General features: G+C 38.7%; 1 protein-coding gene across 1 annotated transcript; it reads left to right on the top strand.

Annotated features, from left to right (window-relative positions):
- Positions 1–23,809, top strand: CTSO (cathepsin O). Its single transcript, XM_072724911.1, has 8 exons — positions 1–166; positions 8,880–8,988; positions 9,571–9,710; positions 12,272–12,439; positions 13,613–13,734; positions 19,093–19,256; positions 19,845–19,937; positions 22,212–23,809. Exons 1-8 carry the CDS (start codon positions 35–37, stop codon positions 22,244–22,246), a joined length of 963 nt encoding a protein of 320 aa, XP_072581012.1. The 5' UTR covers positions 1–34; the 3' UTR covers positions 22,247–23,809.
- Positions 23,810–25,159: the final 1,350 nt, after the last annotated feature.

The raw sequence follows: 25,159 nt of genomic DNA, 5'->3' as shown, positions 1-25,159 counted from the left end.
GCCGGGGCGGGGGCCGGGGGCGCAGGGCGCGCGGATGGAGCTGCGGGCGCTGGGCCGCCTCTGGCTGCTTTGCTGCTGCTGCTGCTGCGCCCGCTCCGCGCAGCCCCGCGCCACCTTCACGGCGACCGAGCCGCGGAGCCGCGAGCCGCCGGCGGCCGCCTTCCGGGTACCGATCGCGCCGCCCGGGTGTTTCCTGGGGGGGGGGGGGGGGCCGCCGCGAGCCGCCGCCACCGGGGCCCGGGCCGCCGTTCGCCGGCCCCTTCTCCCTCCGTTCGCCGCGTGGCAGCAGCCCCGGGCCCCGGGCCCCCGGGAGTGCCGCCCGGGCCGTGAACGGCGCGCCCTGAGGAATCCGGGGACCCGTCCAGAGTGTTCTCATCTGCTGCATGGGTGCCGTCCCCGGGCTCCCCTTTTAGCAGGTCCCGGGGCCGGGTCTCCTTGAGGTCGCGAGAACCTACTCCGGGCGGGAACCTGCCGGCTCTTCCTCTGCCGCCGGGGGGCGCTGGCGACCCGCGATCGCTCCGCCCGACGGGCGCCCGCGCTGGGCGCTGTCCCGCCCTTTGGTCTTGCCGAGCCGGGGCCCCTCGCCCTAACACTCTTCTGGTGGTGCACGCGGATTTTGAGAAAAGGGAACATTGTGTTTCTTTTCCACGTTATTTTCGAGGATCTTTATGATCGTGTAAAATCTAATGACCCCGGCGGTAAAACAGGAATGCACCGAGTTAGCGGAGTACAAACAGGCTTTCCTGTGACCTTGAGTTACCGATTTAGGGTTTGCGTCACTGGGTTCTGTGTATCTGATACCGCTTGACAATTTATTTTAATCAGGGAAGATGTCATCATTTGATGACAAGAGAAAACTGGTTCATTCTAAGTCCTAAAGAAGTAAGCGTTTAGTAATACTGCTTTCTGGAATTAAGTTTTGGCTTCTTGCTGCTTTAGTCTTGGGATTTCTCCTGGCATTCTTTTTTCTTTTTTTTTTTTTTTTTTTTTAGATTTAATTTATGTATTCATGAGAGTCACAGAGAGACACAGGCAGAGGGAGAAGCAGGTCCCCTAGGAGGAGTCTGACGCTGGACTCGATCCCAGGACCCTGGGATCACACCCTGAGCCAAGGCAGATGCTCAACCGGGAGCCACCCAGGCGCCCCTCCCGGGATTCTGTAGCTGCGCTCTTCTGCTCCTCCTCTCTCCTCTAGAAAATTCCAGTGTCTAGGAAGTCCCAATCTTAACCTGGTTCTGCCCATTCTTATTTTTCGCCCAAACCAAGATGTGTACTTTTGTCTCTGCTTTATTGCTCTTGAGCTACATTCTAGCTTTTTTGAGCCAGAAGCACCAGTACAATTGCTACAAACTTTCTGTCCTGTGTTCTACCCCTGTCCTGAGTTTGGTGGCTATGGTGGTGACCCAAACCCTGCAGGGAGAAAATAGTCAATCTTATCTATAGTGATAACGTATTCATGGACTGAATACGTAGAGGGACTGCTGTACTCCTCAAGAAAATCATGTCGCAGGCTTGGAAGCACAAGAAGGCCCAAGTCATAAATGTAATTTTTTGACATTTATAAGCATGTATATTTACTTACATAGTTACTCCTATTGGTCCTGTGAAAGAGCCCTATATCCAGGAGGCAAATGTCTATTATAAAAATGCAACTCTTCTCAGGACAAAGACAAGGATCCATACCTGGAGATGGAGTTTAAGTGGAGGAGGGCAGTTATGAAGGTTTTTAGTACATTTAAAAAACTTGAGTTGAGAAAGCCTGGAAAAGTTTCCAAAGCAATTGCTTCCAGTGGGAGTTTCCTTCATGAAATGGATGCCCAGAAACGAGAGCGTTTAGAGTTCAGAACACATTGCTGGAAAGTGGGAACACCTCTTTTTTTTTTTTTAAGATTTTATTTATTTATTCATGAGAGAGGGAGAAAAGAGAGAGAGAGGCAGAGACACAGGCAGAGGGACAAGCAGGCTCCATGCAGGGAGCCTGACATGGGACTTGATCCCAGGTCTCCAGGATCAGGCCTTGGGCTGAAGGCGGTGCTAAACCACTGAGCCACCCGGGCTGCCCGGGAACACCTCTTGGTGTTAGAATCTAGATGTCTGGACCTGGAGTAGAGGGCTGGACACAGGCAAAGAAAGAAAAGGCCTTGCTTCCTTGGCAGCCAGGAGCATGTGGCCTAGCAGGGTAGACTGAAGGATGTGGTAACTCAACTCAGTCTAACTCCACAACGCTTTGCGTAAGATGATGTCAAATTATGAATTGGGGGAGATTCCCCACTGTTCACCCATCAGGTAAATTGTGTGCAGAATCTAGAAAATGTCCTTGCTTCACAATGAAGTCAAAGTTTTAAAAAATAGGGGCACCTAGGTGGCTCAGTTGGTTGACCATCTGACTCTTGGTTTCAGCTCAGGTCATGATCTCAGGGTCATGGGATCCAGTCTCACATAAGGGCCCTTGTTCAGTGCTCAGCACTCAGCAGGGAGTTGGCTGGAGATTTTCTCCCTCTCCCTCTGCCCCTTCCCCTGCTCTCCAGAGTTCTCTCTCTCTCTCTCTCTCTCTCTCCCTCTCTAAAATAAATATGTGAATAAATCTTTTACATTTTTTTAAAATAAAGTTTAAAAATTAAAATAGAATCATAAAGTACTCTGTGTTGGGCCAGAATCTATAGATTGCATAAAAAGTGAACAAATCTATAGATTTGTATAGAGCTATAGTCTTTGGATCTTTGTTTCTTATTTAGGGATAACAAATAGATCACATGATGTTTGCAAAGTGATGAATTAGTAGTGGCTGCCTGAAATATGGCATTGGACAGTGTTTAGGGGATTGTAGTTGGATAGAGAGATGGACAGCTGGACAAATGAATGAATAAATTCTGACTCTTGGAGAAAGTGACCAATTGATGAGTCATGTCTTTCATGGTGGTGGGTTCAGAGAATGGTGAAAGGGTCTCGTCATCCCTGCCTTGTGTATTTCCATAAATTCCTTGGACTATTTCTTAAATGGAAGTTAGATGACATCTATGATACTTGCCCACAAGCTATTGTCACATTACTGTTGGGTGAAGACGAGGCTGCTCCTTGGTTTGTTGTGGGATGCCTGTCAGGATAACTGATGAGGGGACAAGGGATAGTGACCCCTACCTCTGTTCTTTCACTGCTTTAGAACTTCTAGCACTCAAGAAGAACCTAACTAGGATCCAGCCTCCTCTTCTTTGTGATGAAACCGAGGTGTGCACTGATACTGACTGATGCTCGTCATTTTGCCACAGATCAGTTGGTATTCTTATGCCTTCGAAAAGTCACAGACCCAATTGTGGAACTACTAAAAGTCATATGTGCTCACTTCAGGATCGTGTTTACATGCCGATACACGTGTGACTTGTGCATAAGATTTCAGAATCGTCACCTTAAAAATTCTTGCCATAATGATATAAAATAAATAAATAATAAAATAATATATAACGTGTAGGCATGTTGTTTCTGTGTAAGTTGAAGACCATAGCATTTTTATAACGAGCAATCCTAACTAATGGGTCACATATTCGCCATAATCAGCCCCTTGAAATCTGGTTTATCTCCTCCAAGTGAACTCTTATACAAGAATGCTTTAAACCACATTTTCTACCTAACATGGGTGAATTTTATGTAAGATACTGTTGTTCAAGTGACCACTTCCAGTAATTCTAGCTTAACGTGTGCATTGCCAAAATGGAAATATATCAGGAACTTGAAATCTTGGATCAGAATTTATTCATTCATTTGTCCAGCTGTCCATCTCTCTAGCCAATATTTTGATATTCTCTACATATAAGAAGTTGGTTTAGGTTTTCTGAGTCAGTGGGGGAAAAAGACATGTGCCACATTCTAAGAAATTATAACCTAACAAATGGATATTGCATATTTAAACATTGTACTGTAATGCCTGTTTCAGTGAACAAATAGAAAAATGTAGACTAATACACTAGAAAAATAATTGCTTCCGCCAATTCTCAAGAGTGTCTTTTTAACTCAGTCTATATGCATGCACACAGACAACACTGACTACATATTTCTTTTCATTTTACTTTGCATGATAAGTATGCATGCATATTATTTTTACACAGATGTCAACACGCTTGTAAAATATTCTTTGCGTAGGCAGCTTTTGTAAAGCAACTTTTGTAATAAAGCAGTGAAACTTTGTCAAAGTATTTATTTCTATTTTTCTAGTAGAGGCCTTCTCAACAGCTGCACTCTTGACATTTTGGAACGGATAATTATTTGTTGTGGGGAGCTGTCCTGTGCCTTGTAGTGTGATTGGCAGTGTCCTTGGCCTCTACCCACTAGGTGCCAGTAGCGACTATCAAAAATGTCTCCAGATTGCCAAAAGTCCTTGGGAGGGAAGAGGAGGAAGGAGGGAGATTGCCTCAGAAGAGATACACTGATCTAAGATTTGCAACTCCCAAGTTGGAGAGAAATTCTCAGCAGTGCTCCAACACTGCATACAAATATTTTACCTTTTGGTTTATCCCTGGACTTACTACAACTTCTAGAAGCTAAAGCACCAGCAAGGAGAACAATTTAAATCCATCTGCACAATATATGATTTATCCTACACCAAACCTCAGAATCTGCAAATGAGGACTATTAAGGGAAAAGTCTAAGTAACAGAAGTGAGAATGAGTTTAGAGTGTTAAACAAAAGGTGCTCTTACAAAGTACCTTTTGATTCTGTAGTGATTTCAATGTACAGCTCATCCCACCGATGCATGGATTCATCATAAGGGAGCACACACCACATATTGTTAAGTGCAAAATAGGTCACCATCATATGATCTGTCTGTTTTTCACACTTCTGAGACTTTCAGAACTACTACTGATGTTTCCTGTATACTTCTCAATACTTTACTCTCTTCTTTCATGAGTGAAATTAAGGCTCAAGTCTTTCATTTTAATATTTTATATGGCTTTAGGATCGTTTATTGTACTGTATGTATAGTTTATTATACTATTATATCATTATGATATGCTTCATTGCCTTATGTTAAGAACAGGTGGTGATTGATCATTTACCGATGATTGATTCTGGACAGAGGTTGTTAACATGATGAGGCGCAGAGGCTCAATAGAATCACAGTTCGCGATGCTTCTATGAAATCTGCTCTCGTGGAAGAAATTGAAGAAGACCAGAAAAGTCACTTGAAGGAGGAGTTCATTCTAGAAAGGAGACACAGGGCTATTTAAAATTTAAGTGATTTGACATTCTGTTAGGTGGACTTGATATGTGTCCTACTGTTACAGCAAATAGAATAGATATTCTTGCATATACTAATAATATTATTTTACTCTAAAAGCTATCTGTTTCTTCCAATAGATAATTGATCATTTCTAATTCCATGAGAAAGACTAGCCCCACATTAAGAAAACCTGAAAGCATGGTCTTTGAACAACACTTTCTTTTTTTTTTTTTTTTTTTTTTTTTTAATTTTTATTTATTTATGATAGTTACACAGAGAGAGAGGCAGAGACACAGGCAGAGGGAGAAGCAGGCTCCATGCACCGGGAGCCCGACATGGGATTTGATCCTGGGTCTCCAGGATCATGCCCTGGGCCAAAGGCAGGTGCCAAACCGCTGCGCCACCCAGGGATCCCTGAACAACACTTTCTATATCCAAATGCTCTGTGTTCAAAAGAGGAAAAAAAGATACAGCATTTAATATTTTTAATATTTTTAATATATTTAATATTCTTCTGTCAGTCGCTGTAGTTTGTGTTTTCCAAACAATCTCATGATTAATCATCACATTCTTCCAGGTCAGAATTGCCCCATTTGTCAGTGAAGAAAATAAAGACCAAAGAGGTTAAATATACAGCCAAAGATTGCATGGCAATGTGGTTAAGCCATGTATCGCAAATTGAGAAGAGACTGGAGAAATCTACTGTGTGCGTAGGCAAATGTGCAAGGGAATTGTGCTTTGTTCAGCTTTGTTCACAATTCTCATGGAAAGCACTTTTAATATTATTAGTGGTTTTCCAAAATCCAAAAAGGGAGGATGAAGAGTAGTGTCAGGGAGAGGACAAAGTGGAACACTTTGGGGTTTAGAGGTCTTTGTCTTTGGCAAGAAGTCACATTGTAAATATCAAGTAGCCTCAGCGTGGGCTGTGGACAGCCATGAGATGACAGGAGTCATTGCACTGGGATGACATACGAAACTCACCAATGCGATTCTTTTAGAAGTTGGCCTCTGGCTGATATAGGTATTTCGTAGATTCCCACAGTCACATGGAAGAAATTTTCTGTCATGCACTGTTTGCTGAGGATTTTTATAATGAATTAGTTTTGAATTATGTCAAGGGCATTTTCTGCATCACCTGAAAATATCATACAATTTTCCTTCCTTTTTAAAAATTCTGTGAATGTGGTATGTTATGCCGATTGATTTTCAAAAATTCAACCAGTGTAACATTTTTTAATGAACCTTACATGGTCATGATGTGTTGTCCTTTTTATATATTGTTGGATTTAATTTGCTAATATTTTCTTAAGGATTTTGCATCTATAGCCATGAGGGCTATTGGTGCGTTGTTCTATTTTCTTGAGATGCCTTTGTCTAGTTTTGCAATCAAGGTCATACTGGCCTTATAAATTATAAAATAAGGCGTAAAGTGTTCCCTTATCTTTTGTTTTCTCAAAGAATGTGTATAAGATTGGTATTATTTTTTTTTAATTGTGTAGAATTCACCAATCAAGACATCTGGGCTTAGAGTTTTCAATTTCTCTTACATTCAGCTTTTGTAATTGGTGACTTCCAAGGAGTTTGTCCATTCCATAAATGTTATCAAACTTACCAGCTTACAGTTCTTGAAATATTCTTCTAATGACTGAAGCATCTGTAGTGATGGCCCTTTTTTCATTCTTGGTAATTTTGTCTTATCCTTTCTTATTTCTTTTCTTTTCTTTTCTTTTCTTTCTTTCTTTCTTTTTTTTTTTTTTTTTTTTTCATTTCTTTATCACAAGACCATTGACTGAGAGAAATGAGGAGAGGGTCAGGGAGAGCTGTCTGGTTGCAATGTAACTGACCCTGAGTGGAGGAGAAAGTGAAGAAAGGTTGGGGGAAGTGCCGCAGGCTGCAGTGAAGCCCAAGGAAGGGTCAGAGAAACCATCAGGGACTTGTTAATCATCAGCCAGCTTTCAGGGGAGTCCCACGTTTCCCTAAAATAGGCCAGCCTCAAGGCTCAGTCATTGGCTAGATGCAGCCTTTGTAACTGTGGCCTCTGTTTGTGTAATTGTGATAATTCAGCGTACAGCGCATAAGCTCCTTATAGATGGACAGATGGACGTCTCTGAGGCCCACTCTCATGGCTACTGCATACTTCCCTGTGCAGTCAAGTGTCATGCATTCTCAATGCCTTCCCTGGTTACTCTTAACCCACAAAGATACTCAACCAATACTTACAAAATGAATGCATTTTAAATTCCTTAGCAGTTAGTCTCTGGCTCATATTTGTCACATGGAATATGGCAAAAGATATTTGCTTTGTGTTTCTGTTCTATTTTTATGTTTATAATCTCCTCACTAAATTATATTCAGAATTCCACTTTACCAGGATTATTTTTAAGTAACTAAAATTTAACAACTGTTTATTATTTTAGTAACAATCCTTCCAGGCATGGTCAATAAGGACAAAATAAGATTATGATAAGTTCCAGTAATAGTTTGCTTAAAAATAAACAGCCTAAAGCTATTAAAGGCATGATGTATGTAAAATGTTACTTGTGTATTTATTCAACAACAAATATTAAGTAAGCACTCATTGTGTGCTAGGCATGTACTCAGTCAGTGTGGGGATACAGTAATGAGGCCCTCATTTTATTTACAGGTTTTTGAGACAGACACATAATAAACACAAAATGCATAAACAAATATTTACAAGCTAAATATATAATAAGAGTGGGAAACTTACAAAACAGTAGTCCCCTGAAGTTTTATTTATCATGCAGAATTGGTTAGCATTAGGAAATTGAGGCAAGTTCTCATCAAAGTCAAGCTTCAGATAAATTATCGCAAAATTCAGAGCTGAGGAATCTGTAAATGGTGATATTTTCTCTCCAGATAAAGAAGCCAATCTATCCTCCTGGAACATTTCCAGGATTATATATCACAAAGCCTTTTTACCCTTAATGAGATGGAGAGGTCTATAAAGCTCCAATGGAATCATATTTATTTATTATTTACTTATTTTTTTCGTGCTCTGTTACATTGTGCTTGGAAATACAAAGATAAAGACACACTCTACGATTTCATAATTATTTAATCTAATGAGTGTCTATTGGGGATGGTTTCTACTAGAATCTGGGGTTTATTCGCAATTCATTTTATTTTTTCCAGTATGTTTTTTTTTTTTAAGTTTTTAATTTTTTTTTTATTTTTTATTTATGATAGTCATACAGAGAGAAAGAGAGAGGCAGAGACACAGGCAGAGGGAGAAGCAGGCTCCATGCGCCGGGAGCCTGATGTGGGATTCGATCCCGGGTCTTCAGGATCGCGCCCTGGGCCAAAGACAGGCGCCAAACCGCTGCGCCACCCAGGGATCCCTATTTTTTCCAGTATGTTAAACAAATACATAGTTTGTGCTTTCAACATGCTTAGTGAAAAGGAATTATATATGCATTAAGACATACCTCTCCTTGCCTCAAAAATATACCTGAAATCAGATAATATTTTTCATACAAATGCCTATAAATCTGATCGGGAGGTCTTAATGCAGTCCTTCATTCTGATCTGCAGGAAATAAATCAAGTTTTGACTTCTAATACCTGAAAAGTATGTCCAAGTTAGATACACATACATTGCTCTTCAAAGTTAACATACGTGATGTGAATTAACCTTTTTCTTTTTTCAGGAAAGTCTTAATAGACATCGATACTTGAATTCTGTATTCCCTCGTGAAAACTCAAGTGCCGTCTATGGAATAAATCAATTTTCTTATTTGTCTCCTGAAGAGTTTAAAGGTATGGTGTGATTTTGCTATTAGTTGTTTGGTTTTCTGAATTTAATTTGTTTCCTTAATTTTTGAGGAACTGTTTAATTGTGAATGTAGTAAATGAAGTCGTACTTAACATTTATTAAATACTGAATGTTATGCATGTGCCAGGTGCTGACAGAAAAATAGACTCCTGGCTACTGTCTTCTGATTATTGCTTAAGATTTAAATGTTGTCGTTACACATGTTTCCATGTGGCTGTAAGGGCCAGTGTTTCATCCCTTCTGCAATTTTTTAGTGTCATTTCTATTCTGCACATCCACAGTTCCATGGGTGATGATAAAGCTAATGATGTCAATTATACTTATTTTTACTATTGACAGAGTTCTATCAGACAAGTCATTTTATGTGGCAGTTCCATTCCTGTTGTAGAAATTCCTATCTTTGTAGCTTCCAGTGTCTGCATTTCATGTTATAAAGGAAAATCACAAATGGCCAGCTCTACTGGAAAGCTACTGTTTGTGTTTGAAAAATTTCTCCAGAAAGAATCCCAGGAGGCCCTCCCTATAACATAATTGTGGCTGTCTTTTTATCTCATGTTTCTATTCAGCTATTTATTTAAGAAGCAAACCTTCCACATCGCCCAGGTACCCAGCAGAGGTGCGAACATCCATACGCAATGTGTCTTTACCATTAAGATTTGACTGGCGGGACAAACGTGTTGTAACCCAAGTGAGGAACCAGCAGACTGTGAGTTGTAGGGCTTTTGTTTTTGTTTTTGTTTTTGTTTTCTTTTTGAATCATCTTAGCATGCATGGGAAGTCACCTTTGAGGACCAGTACAAACAAACTTGCAATGAAAGCCATCATTTCTCTGGGTAAAATCACACTCCAGTCATCCAGAAATGACAATGAAGGAAGAATCTCTGGTGAAATGAGAGGCAGGTATCAAGGCCAATTTTTATTTTTTTTTTAATTTTTACTTATTTATGATAGTCACACAGAGAGAGAGAGAGAGAGAGGCAGAGACACAGGCAGAGGGAGAAGCAGGCTCCATGCACCGGGAACCCGACATGGGATTCGATCCCGGGTCTCCAGGATCGCACCCTGGGCCAAAGGCAGGTGCCAAACCGCTGCGCCACCCAGGGATCCCCCAACTTTTATTTTCAAGATACACCTGGGGAGCAGCCTGGGTGGCTCAGCGGTTTAGCGCCCACTTCGGCTCAGGATGTGATCCTGGAGACCCTGGATCGAGTCCCATGTCGGGCTCCCTGCATGGAGCCTACTTCTCCCTCTGCCTGTGTCTCTGTGTGTGTGTCTCTCTCTGTGTCTTTCATGGATGAATAAATAAAAACTTTAAAAAAAAATGAAGATAAACCTACTCCTCTGCAACCCCATTGGCATAGGAAATGTCAGCCAACCAGGGGAAATCGACCCTTAACCACAGGAACATAGTCTCAATTTATCTGCAGTGGAAACCTCAGTAGGTCACTCAGCCTCCCTGTGTATAGTGTTCTTTTTTTTTTTTTTTAAGATTTTATTTACTTATTCATGAGAGAAACAGAGAGAGAGTGAGAGAGAGAGGCAGAGACACAGGCAGAGGGAGAAGAAGGCTTCATGCAGGGAGCCTGATGTGGGACTCAATCTCAGGACTCCAGGATCAGGCCCTGGGCCGAAGGCAGACACTAAACCACTGACCCATCCAGGGACCTCCCACTGTATAGTGTTTTAGACCAAGCAGTTTCTCAGTCACTGTCTAGTTGGAATGATACTTTTTTACTTCTCAGATTGTATATCTCTTAGTCTTTTTTTTTTAACATTTTATTTTATTTATTCATAGAGACACAGAGAGAGAGAGAGAGAGAGAGAGAGAGAGAGGCAGAGACATAGGCAGAGGGAGAAGCAGGCTCCATGCAGGGAGCCTGACGTGGGACTCAATCCCGGATCTCCGGGATCACGCCCAGGACTGAAGGCGGTGCTAAACTGCCGAGCCACCTGGGCTGCCCTCTCTTATTCTTTTAAAAATATCTGTTGTTATGATTTAAACTTTACCACCAAATCATTTGCTTTATTATTGAATTCATAATGAAGTGTGAATTAGCCAGAAACTGAATCCTTCCAGAAAGTATCTATCTTGTATTAAAGGAATACAATTCAATTCGTAATCTTTAATTAAAGAAATATACTGGAGAGATATTTTTTGAGCAGAAACTGCCCTCCTAGGGCAGCTACAGGGAGGTAAACTAAAGCTAGCTATAGATATGGTATTAGCAACCTGTATTCACTTTTCCCAAGGGGTAGAAACCTAGAAATAGAGTTCTTTAGCGCATATCTTCCTATGCCATAGGAATTGGAGGTATAGACAAAATAAGACACCTAAAGCCATAAAGTTGCTCGACACTACTTCACAAAGACAACCAATTGTTCTCCTTCCTTTCTTTGCCTAACTCCGTAGCACGTGTCTAGTGATGAAGTCAGTTATGCCCAACTCCTAACCTTACTCTTACCTTTGCCTTTTCTATGGATTCCTCTTTCATGTGCATGACCCTTGATTTCATTTCCTCCATCTTCTCCCTTTTTTTCAGAACCAGCCTTTTTATTCTTTCATTCTAGTCTATCCAGTAAAATCAAGTTAATAAATTAATAAATCCAGAATCAGGAGTTAATAAATCCAGAATCAGGAAGATTGCCAGCCAATGTTTGAATGAGGAGTGACCGGTGTGGGTTTTTATCATTATGATATTTTATGTATATCTGTGATATGCCCATGCTGGCACCTTGACAGCCTAAAAAGTAATTCAGTCAGCTGCTACATCCATCAAATAATGAGTGGAGCATAGACGACGTACGTCCTCATCCCATGTCACCTCATCACTGCCTCTGCCCCTTAGGGTGGAGACAGTGGATGCCATAGAGGCAGAGTATCAGGGAAGAAACAAGATGGATTGAAGAGTGGTTGGGTGTAGGAGCACCTCATAAAAACAGAAGTCACATTCAGTGAACTGATTAGTCTTTTAAAAGATCATCCAAGTGTTCTCTCGATCGCTAAAATTCGCTTTTACCTTGCATTATCTAATTGACAATAGTGATCATCAATTTATCTCTGATAATTATATTTTGGTGCTTAAAAGAGAATTATGGTTTTCTTTTCTTTTGCCAGTTTGAAAATCTACAAGATGGGCATTAATATTCTGTAGGCCCCCAAATTGTACTCACTTAAAACTTGATAACTTGTGATATTGAGAGATGTTGCCAAACTTGGTTTGAACATTATTTGATGATAAATACACTGCTATTTCTATTTTTAAACAGTGTGGAGGATGCTGGGCCTTCAGTGTGGTGGGTGCTGTGGAATCTGCATATGCAATAAAAGGGAAGCCTTTGGCAGACATAAGTGTACAGCAGGTCATTGATTGTTCATATAATAATTATGGCTGCAGTGGAGGCTCTACTCTCAGTGCTTTGAACTGGTTGAATAAGGTAACTAGTATCTCAGCCTTTTAAATTCTATGTTTCAGAATATAAATAGTTTACTCTCATATACCAAAGAATGTTTTTTAATTCAGAAATTTAGATGGCCAAAGCTTGAATTAATCAGATTTAAAAATGAATTGCTTTCAGGCAGGTCAGCCATTGAGAGATCAAAGTGTGAAAAATCTTACCTGGATCTGTTTTCAGAAAAATGTATATATTTCTTTCTTAGCATTTATTAACAGGTAAATTTTTTTTCATAGATATGAATTGCATAAAGTCTCAGAAAGATGAGAACATATGGTTACTTATTGCCATAGGATTTTTGAATACTGTGGTTATAAGCAACCTTAGAAATGAGCAAATTTAATAACACTTTATGTAGATGAAGAAATCAGACCTGAGAGGAGAGATCATGTTGCCAAGTCAGTGGCTGAGTCAGGACTGTGTCTTAAGTCTTCTGCCTCTCACTGGAGGGCTTTATCCAATACACCACCATGTGCTCCATGTTCTTAAGACACTCTCTGACATGGTCCTATATCCAGTATCAACTTCATGAAGCCAGCCAATGAGGATGTTACTATGTTTTGTAAAAGTTGTCAAGCTGGAATTTCCCAAACTTGAATATTCTTTCCTTGAGTGTTTGCCATATTTTGAGTTACTACATGCCAGGAGTACATGTTCTGCATCCCCTGGCTTCTGTAAGACCAGGATCAGAAAAGGAGGATAGTCTATCAACAACTAAAAAATATGAGGCATATGCTAAATGAATACCATATAGAGACTTGGGTGGAAAGAATGCTTGAATTGACCATTGCCTATGCTGAATGCATCTCAAAAACTGGCTGACAAAGCCGGAAGCTCTGGAAGGAAAATTGAGTTGCCCCATCGCAACCTCAGGAGAAAAGCAATGACTAATATCAAATGGAAGTTAGTTTTAAGGTAGGAAGATAGAGGAAAAACAAGAGTAAAAGAGAAAGATACTGAGTTTAATTACTTAGAATATCCATAACAAACACCTAAATCTTGAATTTAAGATCTTAATAACCTAAAGGGTATCCACATGAGGAGGATGTGGCCAACTTGAATCTTATTTTGACGCATCATAGTTAAGTTCTATTTGATTTCTAAAACAATTGCATTTTAATTAGAGAATACTTTGGATGGTTTTTTTTCTTTTAGACACAAGTAAAACTGGTGAGAGATTCAGAGTACCCATTTAAAGCACAGAACGGCCTGTGCCATTACTTTTCTGATTCACATTCTGGATTTTCAATCAGAGGTTATTCTGCATATGACTTCAGGTAATTGTCTTATTCTATTGTGTCTTTCTCTGTATTAATTTCTGATCAGTTGTCCATTCAGAATCAATAACTGGATTGAAGGCATCACTGCATACTTGTAATTGTTTTGAGACCTACTTTTTGATACAGAGACTCATGGAGTACTATGGATGTTGTTTCTTAAGTATGATCTACTTATTTTTCCATTTGTGTTTATAATGGAATTAACACATTTTAATCCGGTTTAAGGTATAGTTTGTATTTAACACCTTCTTTTTAACAAATTGAGTTATCCTAATTGTCATTTGTATAGTTGTTTCACTGTTGAATTGATCCAAAATTGCTTTGCATAGACTCTCCAATTAATATCAAGCAGTCCACTTACCAAGAAGTAGTTTTTGAACACCCTTGCATTTTTTTTAAGGCATCAGCTGTAAGAAAAACATAAACTGAAAGTTTCATAATAGAAGCAAGTAGTCTTGTTCTACTGATAATCTACCTAGCTCTACTGGAGATAGATTCTGTGGCACACGCTATAGGCACGATGGGAGTACAGGGGTAGATAAGGAGGCAGAAGAAAGGGGTTTGTGTTGGAAGCTGAAGGTGTGATGACTTTGGATAGGTTCAGGGGAAAACAGTCATTAAAAAAATGCTTTAAAAATGCATAAAGAGGGCAGCCCGGGTGGCGCAGTGGTTTAGTGCCACCTACAGCTAGGTTGTGATCCTGGAGACTTGGGATCGAGTCCCATGTTGGGCTCCCTCCATGGAGCCTGTTTCTCCCTCTGCCTGTGTCTCTGCCTCTGTGTGTGTGTGTGTCACTCATGAATAAATAAAATCTTTAAAAAAAAAATCTTAAAAAAAAAAGTGGTAGTTTAAAAAAAATACATAAAGAACTGAAAGCCAGCTAGAAAACCATTGTGACCATTTGATATGGTGTAAAATAGGTATTCAGGGATAATAGGACAAAGGAAAATTCAAAGAACTCCATTTTCATTTTAAAAAATATATATAAAGGGACCTTCGTATACTCTTTTGAAACAGAAAGCAGAATGTAAATTATATTCAGCCAAGGTGACAGACGACCCTAAAACGTACTGATACTGAACATTAAAGGACGTCTTGATCCAGATGGTGCCTGCCTGTGAGAGCTCAAGGAAATCAAGGGTGACATTAGATCATTGAACAAAATGGACCCCCTCTAAATATGCCTAAGTGTACCAGACGACTGGCAGATTGTCAGCACAGCTCCTGTCTTCAGGGGCTCTCGGGGTGACCCCAGGAACCACACACCAGAGAGCCTCAATTCCACTGATGGCAGGCTACAGACAATCTAAAATAAAATGTATAGAGTCACTGAGTGCATGGTGCCACATCTTTTGTGAGGGAAACACACTTTCAAAAACGAGGAAGTGTGTCTCTACAAGCTATCGATTCCTTGAGAGTGTAAGGGAAGCATGTGTACAAGAAGGAACTAGATTTTCAAAGTGACACTTAAATTTTTTTTAAAGACAAAAAACCCCACTAACCCTACAAAATGTCACTTAAAAACTTCAGGAAATCCCTCATTATGAGTAGCAAAATGAAAAAAAAAAAAAAAAAAAAAGAGATACCAAAAGGAAGAATAGGCATGAGTCTGAATTAGAGAGAGAGAATATAAAAGTGACTGGCATTGGACCTGAAGCGTATTTTATCTAACCCTTTGGTTAAGAAGAAAGAGGTCCCTATAAAAAAAACCTTTACATTTACACTGAATATAATAAAGATTCTTATAATACAGTGCTGAGCTAATTGTGTTAGGCTCTGAAAGATCTTTCATTGATTTACTCGTTCATTAAATATATATTGAACACTGCTTCAGGTTCTGGGGATTTGGCAGTGAACAAAACAGACAAAAAACCCTGAGCATATTTTAGTGATAGAGACAGACAATAAAGAAAACATAAAAATATGTACAGAATGTTAGATATAATAACAGAGAATTAAGTAAAAACAGTGGGGAAAAAGAGGAAATACCAGGGTGAGGGAAAGGGAGGGGCTCCTTGAGAAGACGACATTTGAGCAAAGACCTGGAGAAGTGTGGGAACTAACCATGCAGACATCTCGGAGACTACTGTTTCAGGCAGAAGGAGCCAGAAGTGCAAAGGCTCTGAGGCGGAAACATGTTTGGCATATTTAAAGGATGATAAGGAAGCCAATGGGACTGTAGTCCCAAGATGCACAAGACTAGTAGGAGATGAGGTAATAAAGGTTATCAGGTGATAACCTTGGAGCAGCACTAGAAGAATGGTCTTAGGCATGAGACATAATAGGTTAATACCCCTCATGGAATATAAAGCCCCACAGAATATATTGAAGGATTATGTGGATTATATGGATGAGAGAAAAGTGAGTCAAGGATGAATCCAGGCTTGGATTCAAAATAATCTTCTGTAGGATCTGAAAAGATCTAAAAATGAAACCAATCAACCAACCAAATGAGCAAAACCCCACTGAATCATAAAAACATAGTCTAGTCCTAAAGTAAAATGACCATCTATACCCAGGATTCTTCATGCCCTGTTCATGAGACCTCAGGAAAGACATTTCAAAACTCAAACTAAATATGAGGATGACTATTTAAACAGAGAAGGAACCCCATATAACAAGAGATTGAAAAACTAGAGCACAGTACAACACCCTGAATTCTAGGAATGAGAAGATAGAAATCCACATTCGCATGAAGGGTTGGTAACCTACCAACCTACCTTAATCACTAAATCTTGATGACAATAAAATTCAGAATTCTTTAAAGAATGTAGGATTTGTATCTTGCTTATCTGTGAAATAAATATAATAAGCATAGAGAAAGAGATTTGATAATATATCCATTTGCAATAATATGTATTTCGATAGTACACTTGACCTTCAAACTACACAAGTTTGAACTACGTGTTCCACTTAGAAGCAGATTTTTTAAGAAGTAAAAAGTATTGTATTTTCTCTTCCTTCTGATTTTCATAAAAACATTTTCTCTAACTTTATCGTGTGAATACAGTATTAAGTACATATAACATAGAAAAATGGGTTAATGGATTGCTTATGTTATCACTCAGTCTCCTGGTTAACAGTAGACAAGTTTTGGGAGGAGTCAAAAAGTTACTTTCGGACTTTCAACTGTGTAGGGGTTGGGCACTCATAACCTCCAGTTCAGTGGTCGATTGTAATTCTACATCGGGCTAATAATGGAAAAAAGATGCTGTTTGGAGTATATTTTGACTTACTAAAAGCCAGCATCTTTCTAAAACACAAATGACAGCAATGCTAATCAGTTTTGGGGCAAAAAGGAACATTTGCTTGCTGGTCCAGACTATGGCATATCCTCCTATTTCATACTTTCCAGCATCTTTTATATCTTTTCTTTACTCTTGCTTCCAAACAGAGACTATTACTCAATTGTTTCTTTGATCTTACAAATGTTAATTTTTTAGAATTGCACTCTAAAAAAAATATATTTCCTTCTTGATCATTCTCTTTCCATCATGCTGTCCCTACCCCTAGACCTTTGAGGTCATATATTTACAGTATATCTTTTATTATCTTAAAAAGATATGTGCACTTGTGCACTCTTTTACAGAGAGAATCCTGTTTGTCATATCTGGATAACAAGAATATTCAAAATTTTGAACACCAAGTGTTCAAAAGTTTGAATACAAGAAAATATACATTATACACTAAAAACCTATGTAAACAAAATTTGCTTATTAGATAATTTAGAAGTAAGGAAAGGAAACTATTTTAAATTTAGAGTATAATTTATGTGTTAGGCTCGCTATAAAACTTAGGCCTACAATTTTATCCTTATATTGATTTTACGACATAGATGATCAGTCAGTCACCTGCTTGAGTCACTGGACTCCAGTGTGACCAGAATGTCTCCAGTCTATAGCTGGAATTTGAAGCCAGGTATGCAGAACCTCAAAGCCTATATCCTACTATGCTGCCTTTTAGGAATTTTGTAAGTTTGCCTGTCTCAGGGTAATCTTAATGAATACAGGTTATTATTACAGTAGCAAACATTAGAATTGACTGCTTATAGATCTCCAAAAAAGGATCTTCACATTAACAGGTAATATAAATGTTTAGAATGAATGTGTAGTTTCTGTCTCAATAAATTCTCTTTTCCACTCCATTTTTTTCCCCACTTGTGGACAAAATAGCCCCTTGATAGAAACTGATCCCCAACTGGATATGATGATGGATTATTTACTTTTGGGAGCTACTAATCTACCCATGGCTTGCGGCAGCAATAAACTACCACATGCTATCTTAATGGCTTGAAATATCAGTAACTTGGTTTCAGTGTCCTTCACTCATCAGGTTGACCTTTAAAAGTGTAAATAATGGTTTAATCATACTTCCAAGATCGATGATGGCCAAATGTTGTGTAATATTAGACTTTATCAGTAGGTGTCCATGTGTGAGAGCAATAACTGGGTCTTTCACAGACTTCACAATCTAGTACTAGTTCTCCTGGCATCTTAACATTGCTTCTGTCATATAATTCCATTTGCCACCTTTGTGTTACCCTACACTATGGTTTCTGCATTTGGCATTCTCTGACATAAATTTGGTCAGTCTGGATTCTCACGTGGTATGGCAGAAATATATTTCCATGCATCCAGTCTTCTTACTTTCCTTATTAAAAAATCCCCCTATAGTAGCTGAACACTGCCAGGTAGCTACAAAACCCCATTTTCCATCTTCCTTGAAGCTAAACTTAGCCCCATAACTGAGTCATAGCCAATGAGATCCATATAGACATATGCAGAATGTGTGTGTTACTTTTGGGAAGTCTTCTCAACGGGAATATAGCACCTCTCTCTTTTACTCTCTGAAACATGTGTTAAATGGCTAGAGCTCCAGCAGCCACCTTGGACCATTAAAAGGCCTTGGCAATGGAAACCTCACATGATTGAACAAGAATATAGAAAAATTCTGTCTTCCTGCTATCTGGGAGATCCATAGCAGTCCTAGACTACCCAGTCTCCCAGAATTCTAGTCTCCATCTCTTAGGTCTTCTGTAATTGCAACCAAACCTACTCCTAACAATACACAGATTAAATAGACTATTTTTATAAAATATCTTTACCGGGATCCCTGGGTGGCGCAGCGGTTTGGCGCCTGCCTTTGGCCCAGGGCGCGATCCTGGAGATCCGGGATCGAATCCCACGTCGGGCTTCCGGTGCATGGAGCCTGCTTCTCCCTCTGCCTGTGTCTCTGCCTATCTCTCTCTGTGACTATCATAAATAAATAAAAATTAAAAAAATAAAATAAAAAAATAAAATAAAATATCTTTACCTTAAAAACAACTCCTTAACCATGTATTTCCCCTTTCGATAGTGACCAAGAAGATGAAATGGCAAAAGTACTTCTTACCTTTGGCCCATTGGTAGTGGTAGTAGATGCAGTGAGTTGGCAAGACTATTTGGGAGGAATAATACAGCACCACTGCTCTAGTGGAGAAGCAAATCATGCAGTTCTCATAACTGGATTTGATAAAATAGGTAAGTGCTGATAAGACTTGATTGCTTTCCAGCTTGAACTCTGACTGACAAATGGTCAACATCCTTCAAAATGCTGAAATTTGGTGCTTCTATGTCTAAGTCTTCCTAAGACCTTTACAGATTTTCAGTAGACTTCTATATATAAATATCCTGTCATGTCATGGGTCAATGTCAATTGATTGGTCCCCCCAATCAATTTTGAGGACAACCTTGTTAAAATAATGATAATTTATGATTTAAATAATGTGCATTCTCCACTTGGAATGTTTAGAATAATTGTTGGGGAAAAAAGAAAAGAAATTGTTGTTTTATCATACACCTCTAAAATTCTTTTTTTTTTTTTCTTTTCCTAATTCTCTGGAATTGTGTGTATATTTTCCTTTGATGCGCTCCGATTCAAACGTATTTTTCCATTAATTGGAGTGTGATACTAAGTACAGCACACATTTAGTTAGCTAGTTTATGTAGGCATCACGTTACATTTTTAATATTTTGCTCAGAGCTACTAAGCAAGAACTAAACTTTAAAGAAACATGCATTCACAAAAAACTGAATTTTTCAAGGCTTGTTACTGTCTTATGTTTGTAGGAAGTACTCCATATTGGATTGTGCGGAACTCATGGGGAAGTTCATGGGGAGTAGACGGCTATGCCCATGTTAAAATGGGAGGCAATATTTGTGGTGAGTCATGAATTTATGTTTAAAACTTCAGGCTAAATGTCCATTTGAAAATATTAAAGTTACGAGTCTGTATGCTTATAATTTAAGTCCATAGTATGCTTCCAGTGTACTCAGATCACTTTTACAGAATAATTTTCATTCTTTAGCCAATTGATGAAAATAAAATAGTGTTCTTTATAGAGACATGTCATACATGTTCACATTTTGAAAAAGAAGAAGGACTGCAGGGAAAACAAATATGTGCAAAATACGATAAGATAGAGTATTAATTTACCAAAGGTAATTTCAAAAACCATATAAACCCTCAACTTAGGAGGCTGAAATTCCCAAAAACATCTCCAAAGTTTATTTATTTCATTTATTTTTTTAAGTAGGCTCCACACCCAACGTGGGGTTTGAACTCACAACCCCAAGATCAAGAGCTGCACATCCCACCAACTGAGCCAGCCAGACACCCCCCAAATTTATTTTTTTATAAATGAATCAATTCTCCTCAATTTGTGCATTGTGATACCTGCTCGAGGATAGTAAGAAGCACTTTTTCTTTGTGGCAAAATGTATGAAAATCTGAGCACTGGGATTGTTTCTGATTTAATATGCTCCTTGTCACCTACAGATTCAAGCAAAACATATACTGGAATTAAGGGGCTGATGTGAATACCAAATAATACATTTTTTACTGAATAACAGCTTTGTTTTTGGTTAGCCACAAGCCAAATTAAAATAGCCAGTTAAGTATTTTAAACTGTTCTAAAATGTATGTGATATACAAAAATTTTGATCTGGACAATCAGCACAGTTTATGAATCAAGTTCCACCCCAACTATATTGCATATTAAAGTATCATTTAATTTCTCATTACAATGATTCCTAACATGTATATAACTTCTTAAAAACTGTAGAGCCCTCCAGAGAGTGAGGCTGCGAAAAGACAGTTATAGGAAAGTTTGAGAGTTTATATGTTGATTCAGTCTGGTGACACTTGGCCAAGAGTTCCATAATGTAGGATCCATGAGAGTTAATCAGTGTTCCGTTCTATCACCCCAGTAAATTTTTTTAATTAAATTATTTATGAAGGAGAGTGAACATCACAGAAATCTTCCAGCCAGAGCACTATTAAGCCAATCAGGCTTCTACTTTTTAGCAACATGGGGGCTTTTACATTTTTGGAACTTGAAGATAAATTACTGGTGCCATTCATGGACCTTGGTTACTAAACTTAAATTATCTCTACCTATCAAAGTTGTGGTACCTGGATCTGGGCCGAAGGGTGGCTTTTTCAAGGCTCTGGAAAGGCTCTGATGTTTTCATAGTTACCTCAATTATGACTCTGTATCCACCACCACCACCCCCCCACCACACACACACACACCCCTTCTTCAGCCCCCAGCTACTAAGAGTGAGTTGAAATACTTTCTCCTCTCTACTTGTGTTCCAACTTGAGGGCCTGCCTAGTTAGTTATTATGCAGGGGTCCAAATCCTTCCTGAAAATGAATATTTGCTGAAAGTTACATACCTAATGATGATCACAGGTCTCTTAGAGACAATGGTATAACACAGATAGCATCCCATGCCCCAAGAAATTTTAAAGACATAGCTCATTACAATGACATCCAGTCTTCAAATGGACTACTTATTGCTTCCACCATGATATTGAGATCTATGGTCTTGTGTGCTAATAAAGCATAGTACATTTGTGATTTATTTAAATTTTGCTGAAATTTAAATCTTAGAGTTTGAAATTTCAAATTGTATTTAAAACAATCCTATAAATTACTGTATTCCTCTAAGCAATACCTATGAGTGCCATAAAGATTTCAGATACATTCATCTATTTAGGTACTTAGTCATTTTGGGTTTTTTGTCATTTCTTTTTTTTTTTTCAAAGATTTTATTTTTTATTTTACAGACAGAGGGAAAGAGCACTTAAGAGTGAGGGGGAAGGACTAAGGAAGAGGGAGAGGGACAAGCAGACCCCACACTGAGCAGACCCCTGCTCAAGGCTCAGTCTCACAACCCTGAGGTCATGACCTGGGCCAAAACAAAAAGTCAGTTGCTTAACTGACTGAGCCATCCAGGTGCCTGAGTAGTTTCTTTTTTTTCTTTCTTTCTTTCTTTTTTTTTTTTCTGAGTAGTTTCTTGAAGCAAAACTATTAGCCATCTCTTCTAATATCTGTTTTTGAAGTTACCATGCTTATACTGACAGATAGCTATAACCATTACATTATTTCCTGGAGGAAATAGACCAGCGCTAAGAATTTCTTTTTTTCTAGGTATTGCAGATTCTGTTTCTGCTGTATTTGTGTGACATGTTGGGCAGATCAAAGGACAACGACAAAAATGAAGGTTCATAATGAGTTGTAGCAAAGAACTTCATTCTCAGCATTGTTCATCTTCGGGCCACCAGCTCTCTTTGGGCCACCAGCTCCATGGCTTGGGAGGAATCTGTAAAACAGTTTCTTACTCTGGGATAAAGGTCATATTAGGAATCTCTTCAATTTGAAGAGGCTTTTATCTGGTTTGATTGTTGTTTTTGTTTGCTTATTTTTAATGATATACTTCCAGTAGGTTAAAAAGGGAATACGAATGTCTTTTCCTTTGTAAAACATAATCACCAGCCTTAACTTACACTTATATACAAGAATAGGCAGCCTAAAAAATGAGGTGCGCTTCTCACAAATATATTCACAGCCCTCTGAGATGGAATTTCTTAAGGATTTTGAAATGCCAGTTGCTTTACCTCCACAAAAAATGCTTACCCCTCAAACAGTAGAAAGGTCATATAGAAAGAAAAAACAAAAGGACAAAATCCCTTTTTAAGAGAAATAGGTTGAAATTAAAGGACCAGTATGGCTACTCTGTGGCAGGAAAAACTCTAGTAGCATTGCATGAGACACAAATTGCTGTTTGGAAATTCGCATTGTTGATAGACTTTCAGCAGATCTTAAGTCTTCCTTGTTCTCCCTGTATTAAAGAGCAATGCATTTTCCCACTCTCTTTTGTTCTTTACTGTGACACTCCTACATTTTCCTGGTGGTTGGCTTCCCTGGCTAAAGAAGTCCCATTTTTTACTTTACAATTCTATTTTATAACTATTTATTTGGCTCCATTTGCCTCTAAACCTTTATCAAATCAAGATCCCACCTTTCTGTTCCCACTTTTCTGCTTTCCCCATTCTAACCACATTTTTTATGCATCCCTCTGGCTTCCACCTGGTTCTGATTCTTGATGCAAGTTTCTGTTTTCTCTTGCAGAAGTCATTATGTGTGGGTTTGTGGCAATATAAGAACCTCAGAGCAGAAGAGCTGATCTTCTGTTTGAATAGAAGTACAATTAAGTATTAAATGGATTAATAAAAGAAAATCATATCAAATATTGCATATGTAAACATTTCTTCTCTGCAATTTATGGTTACCTTCTAGTGTAGACTATCTTAGCAAAAACAAAATTTTAAATGTAATAGCAACCACTAAAAAAATGAGGGCATTCCATTTTTCCCATCGCTTTTGACCTTTATCTATCCATCTGCTTTATTAGAAAAAGAAAACTCAATTTCAAAAGACTATATTTCTTTAGTTTGTATTCATTTGCAACGCCAAATGAATACATGTTGGCTCAGGTTTAGAAATGTTCCAGGAAGAAAAATATTGATATGCTGATTAATTTTTTAATTATCCAAGTGTGTCAAAAAAGAACTGTGTGCTGGTTGTTCTAGTTGTATTTATCTCTGTATTTACTGACTTCTATACAATATAAGTGCTTTTCTGATACTCTTTTTCAAATGTTAAAGTTTTTTTTATTACAAAATGATTAATACTTCTCAGCTGTTCTGGATTTTGATGACATTTATAATAAAACCACCTATATTTGACTTTGGGTGAAGAAGACTCTTGATAAGTGTATTACCTACATTTTATGAACAGTGTTGATGTGCTTTACATTCACATAAGAGTTTTCTCAGCTCCAAATCCATATATTCAATTTTTGGTTTTCTCCATAGACCTCAATGTCTGCAAAATTATCTCCTCTTCCCTCCTTCTAAAAACAACAACAACAACAAAACTTTCACACCTCCTAGAGTCTCTGTTTTGGTTAACAGCATCAACATTATGTAATTAACCAATCAATAAGAGTGAGGGAAATATTATTGAATCAGGTCAACTACACCTTAGCAACCCATCACTTATTCACCTATGTTCTTGGGGCGCCTGGGTGGATCAGTGGTTGAGCATCTGCCTTTGGCTCAGGTCATGATTTCAGGTGTCCTAGGATCAAGTTCCACATTGGGCTCCCCACAGGGAGCCTACTTCTCCATCTGCCTATGTCTCTGACTGTCTATCTCTGAATAAATAAATAAAATCTATAAAAAATCACCTACACCCTCTGTTTCTACTTTCCTTTCCTAGATGCGTATTACTTAATTATATCTTAACTCCACTAGTCAGTAGTCTACTTACTAAACTCTATGTCCCTTAATACAGAGGTTCTCAAAGTATAGTCCCCAGACCAGAAGCCACTTGAGGACTCATGAAACACTTCATTTATTTATTTATTCATTTAGAGAAAGAGAGAACATGCATTTGCATGCACGAGTAGAAGGAGAGGCAAAGGGAGAGAATCTTGCAGATTCCCTGCTAAGCATGGAGCCTGATGGAGGGCTCCATCCCAGGACCCATGAAACTATGACCTGAGCTGAAACCAAGAATCAGCTGCTCAACCAACTTAGCCACCCAGGCACCCTGACACACTTTGTCTTTATAAGTGCTCTAGATGACTCTGATCGATGTTATTATAATCCACTTACTATGTGTCCCCTGGAATTGCATTTCTGTAAGACATTATGTTATTTCCCTGCTTTAAACAATTCAGGAGCTCCTCAATGCCTAAAAGATAACATGCCAACTTTTTTAAATGACCTTTCATGAAGAAGCCCCTTTTCTACCTTCTTTGCCTCGATCTCTGCTGTTCTATATAGGCATTTGCTGTGCTCCAGCCATAACAAGCAACTTCAAGTTTACCCAGTGGGGCTAAAAGGAAAGCGATGAAATTTTCACATAATAATTAAGAATCATAATGAAAATCATCAAGATGTTCCTGTGTGTGATTTCACAAAGATCTCAAAGTGAATACTAAATTAGGCAAGCTTACACACTCTGTAACTCATTAGAGAATTATAATTTAAATAGATCATTAACACTTGCAAGTTTGAATGGGAGCAAGG

Source organism: Vulpes vulpes, chromosome 10 (assembly GCF_048418805.1).
Source record: "Vulpes vulpes isolate BD-2025 chromosome 10, VulVul3, whole genome shotgun sequence".
In the NCBI taxonomy this organism is placed as follows: Eukaryota; Metazoa; Chordata; class Mammalia; order Carnivora; family Canidae; genus Vulpes; species Vulpes vulpes.
The sequence above is the reverse complement of the archived record's forward strand: the minus strand, read 5'-3'. Positions and strand labels throughout refer to the sequence as shown.

Excerpts from the sequence above, each read along its gene's own strand:
- CTSO (XM_072724911.1), top strand. The coding sequence starts at position 35 with ATGGAGCTGCGGGCGCTGGGCCGCCTCTGGCTGCTTTGCTGCTGCTGC. Across the intron at positions 167-8,879 it reads CGCCGGCGGCCGCCTTCCGG|GAAAGTCTTAATAGACATCG; the intron begins GTACCGATCGCG and ends TTCTTTTTTCAG. Across the intron at positions 8,989-9,570 it reads GTCTCCTGAAGAGTTTAAAG|CTATTTATTTAAGAAGCAAA; the intron begins GTATGGTGTGAT and ends GTTTCTATTCAG.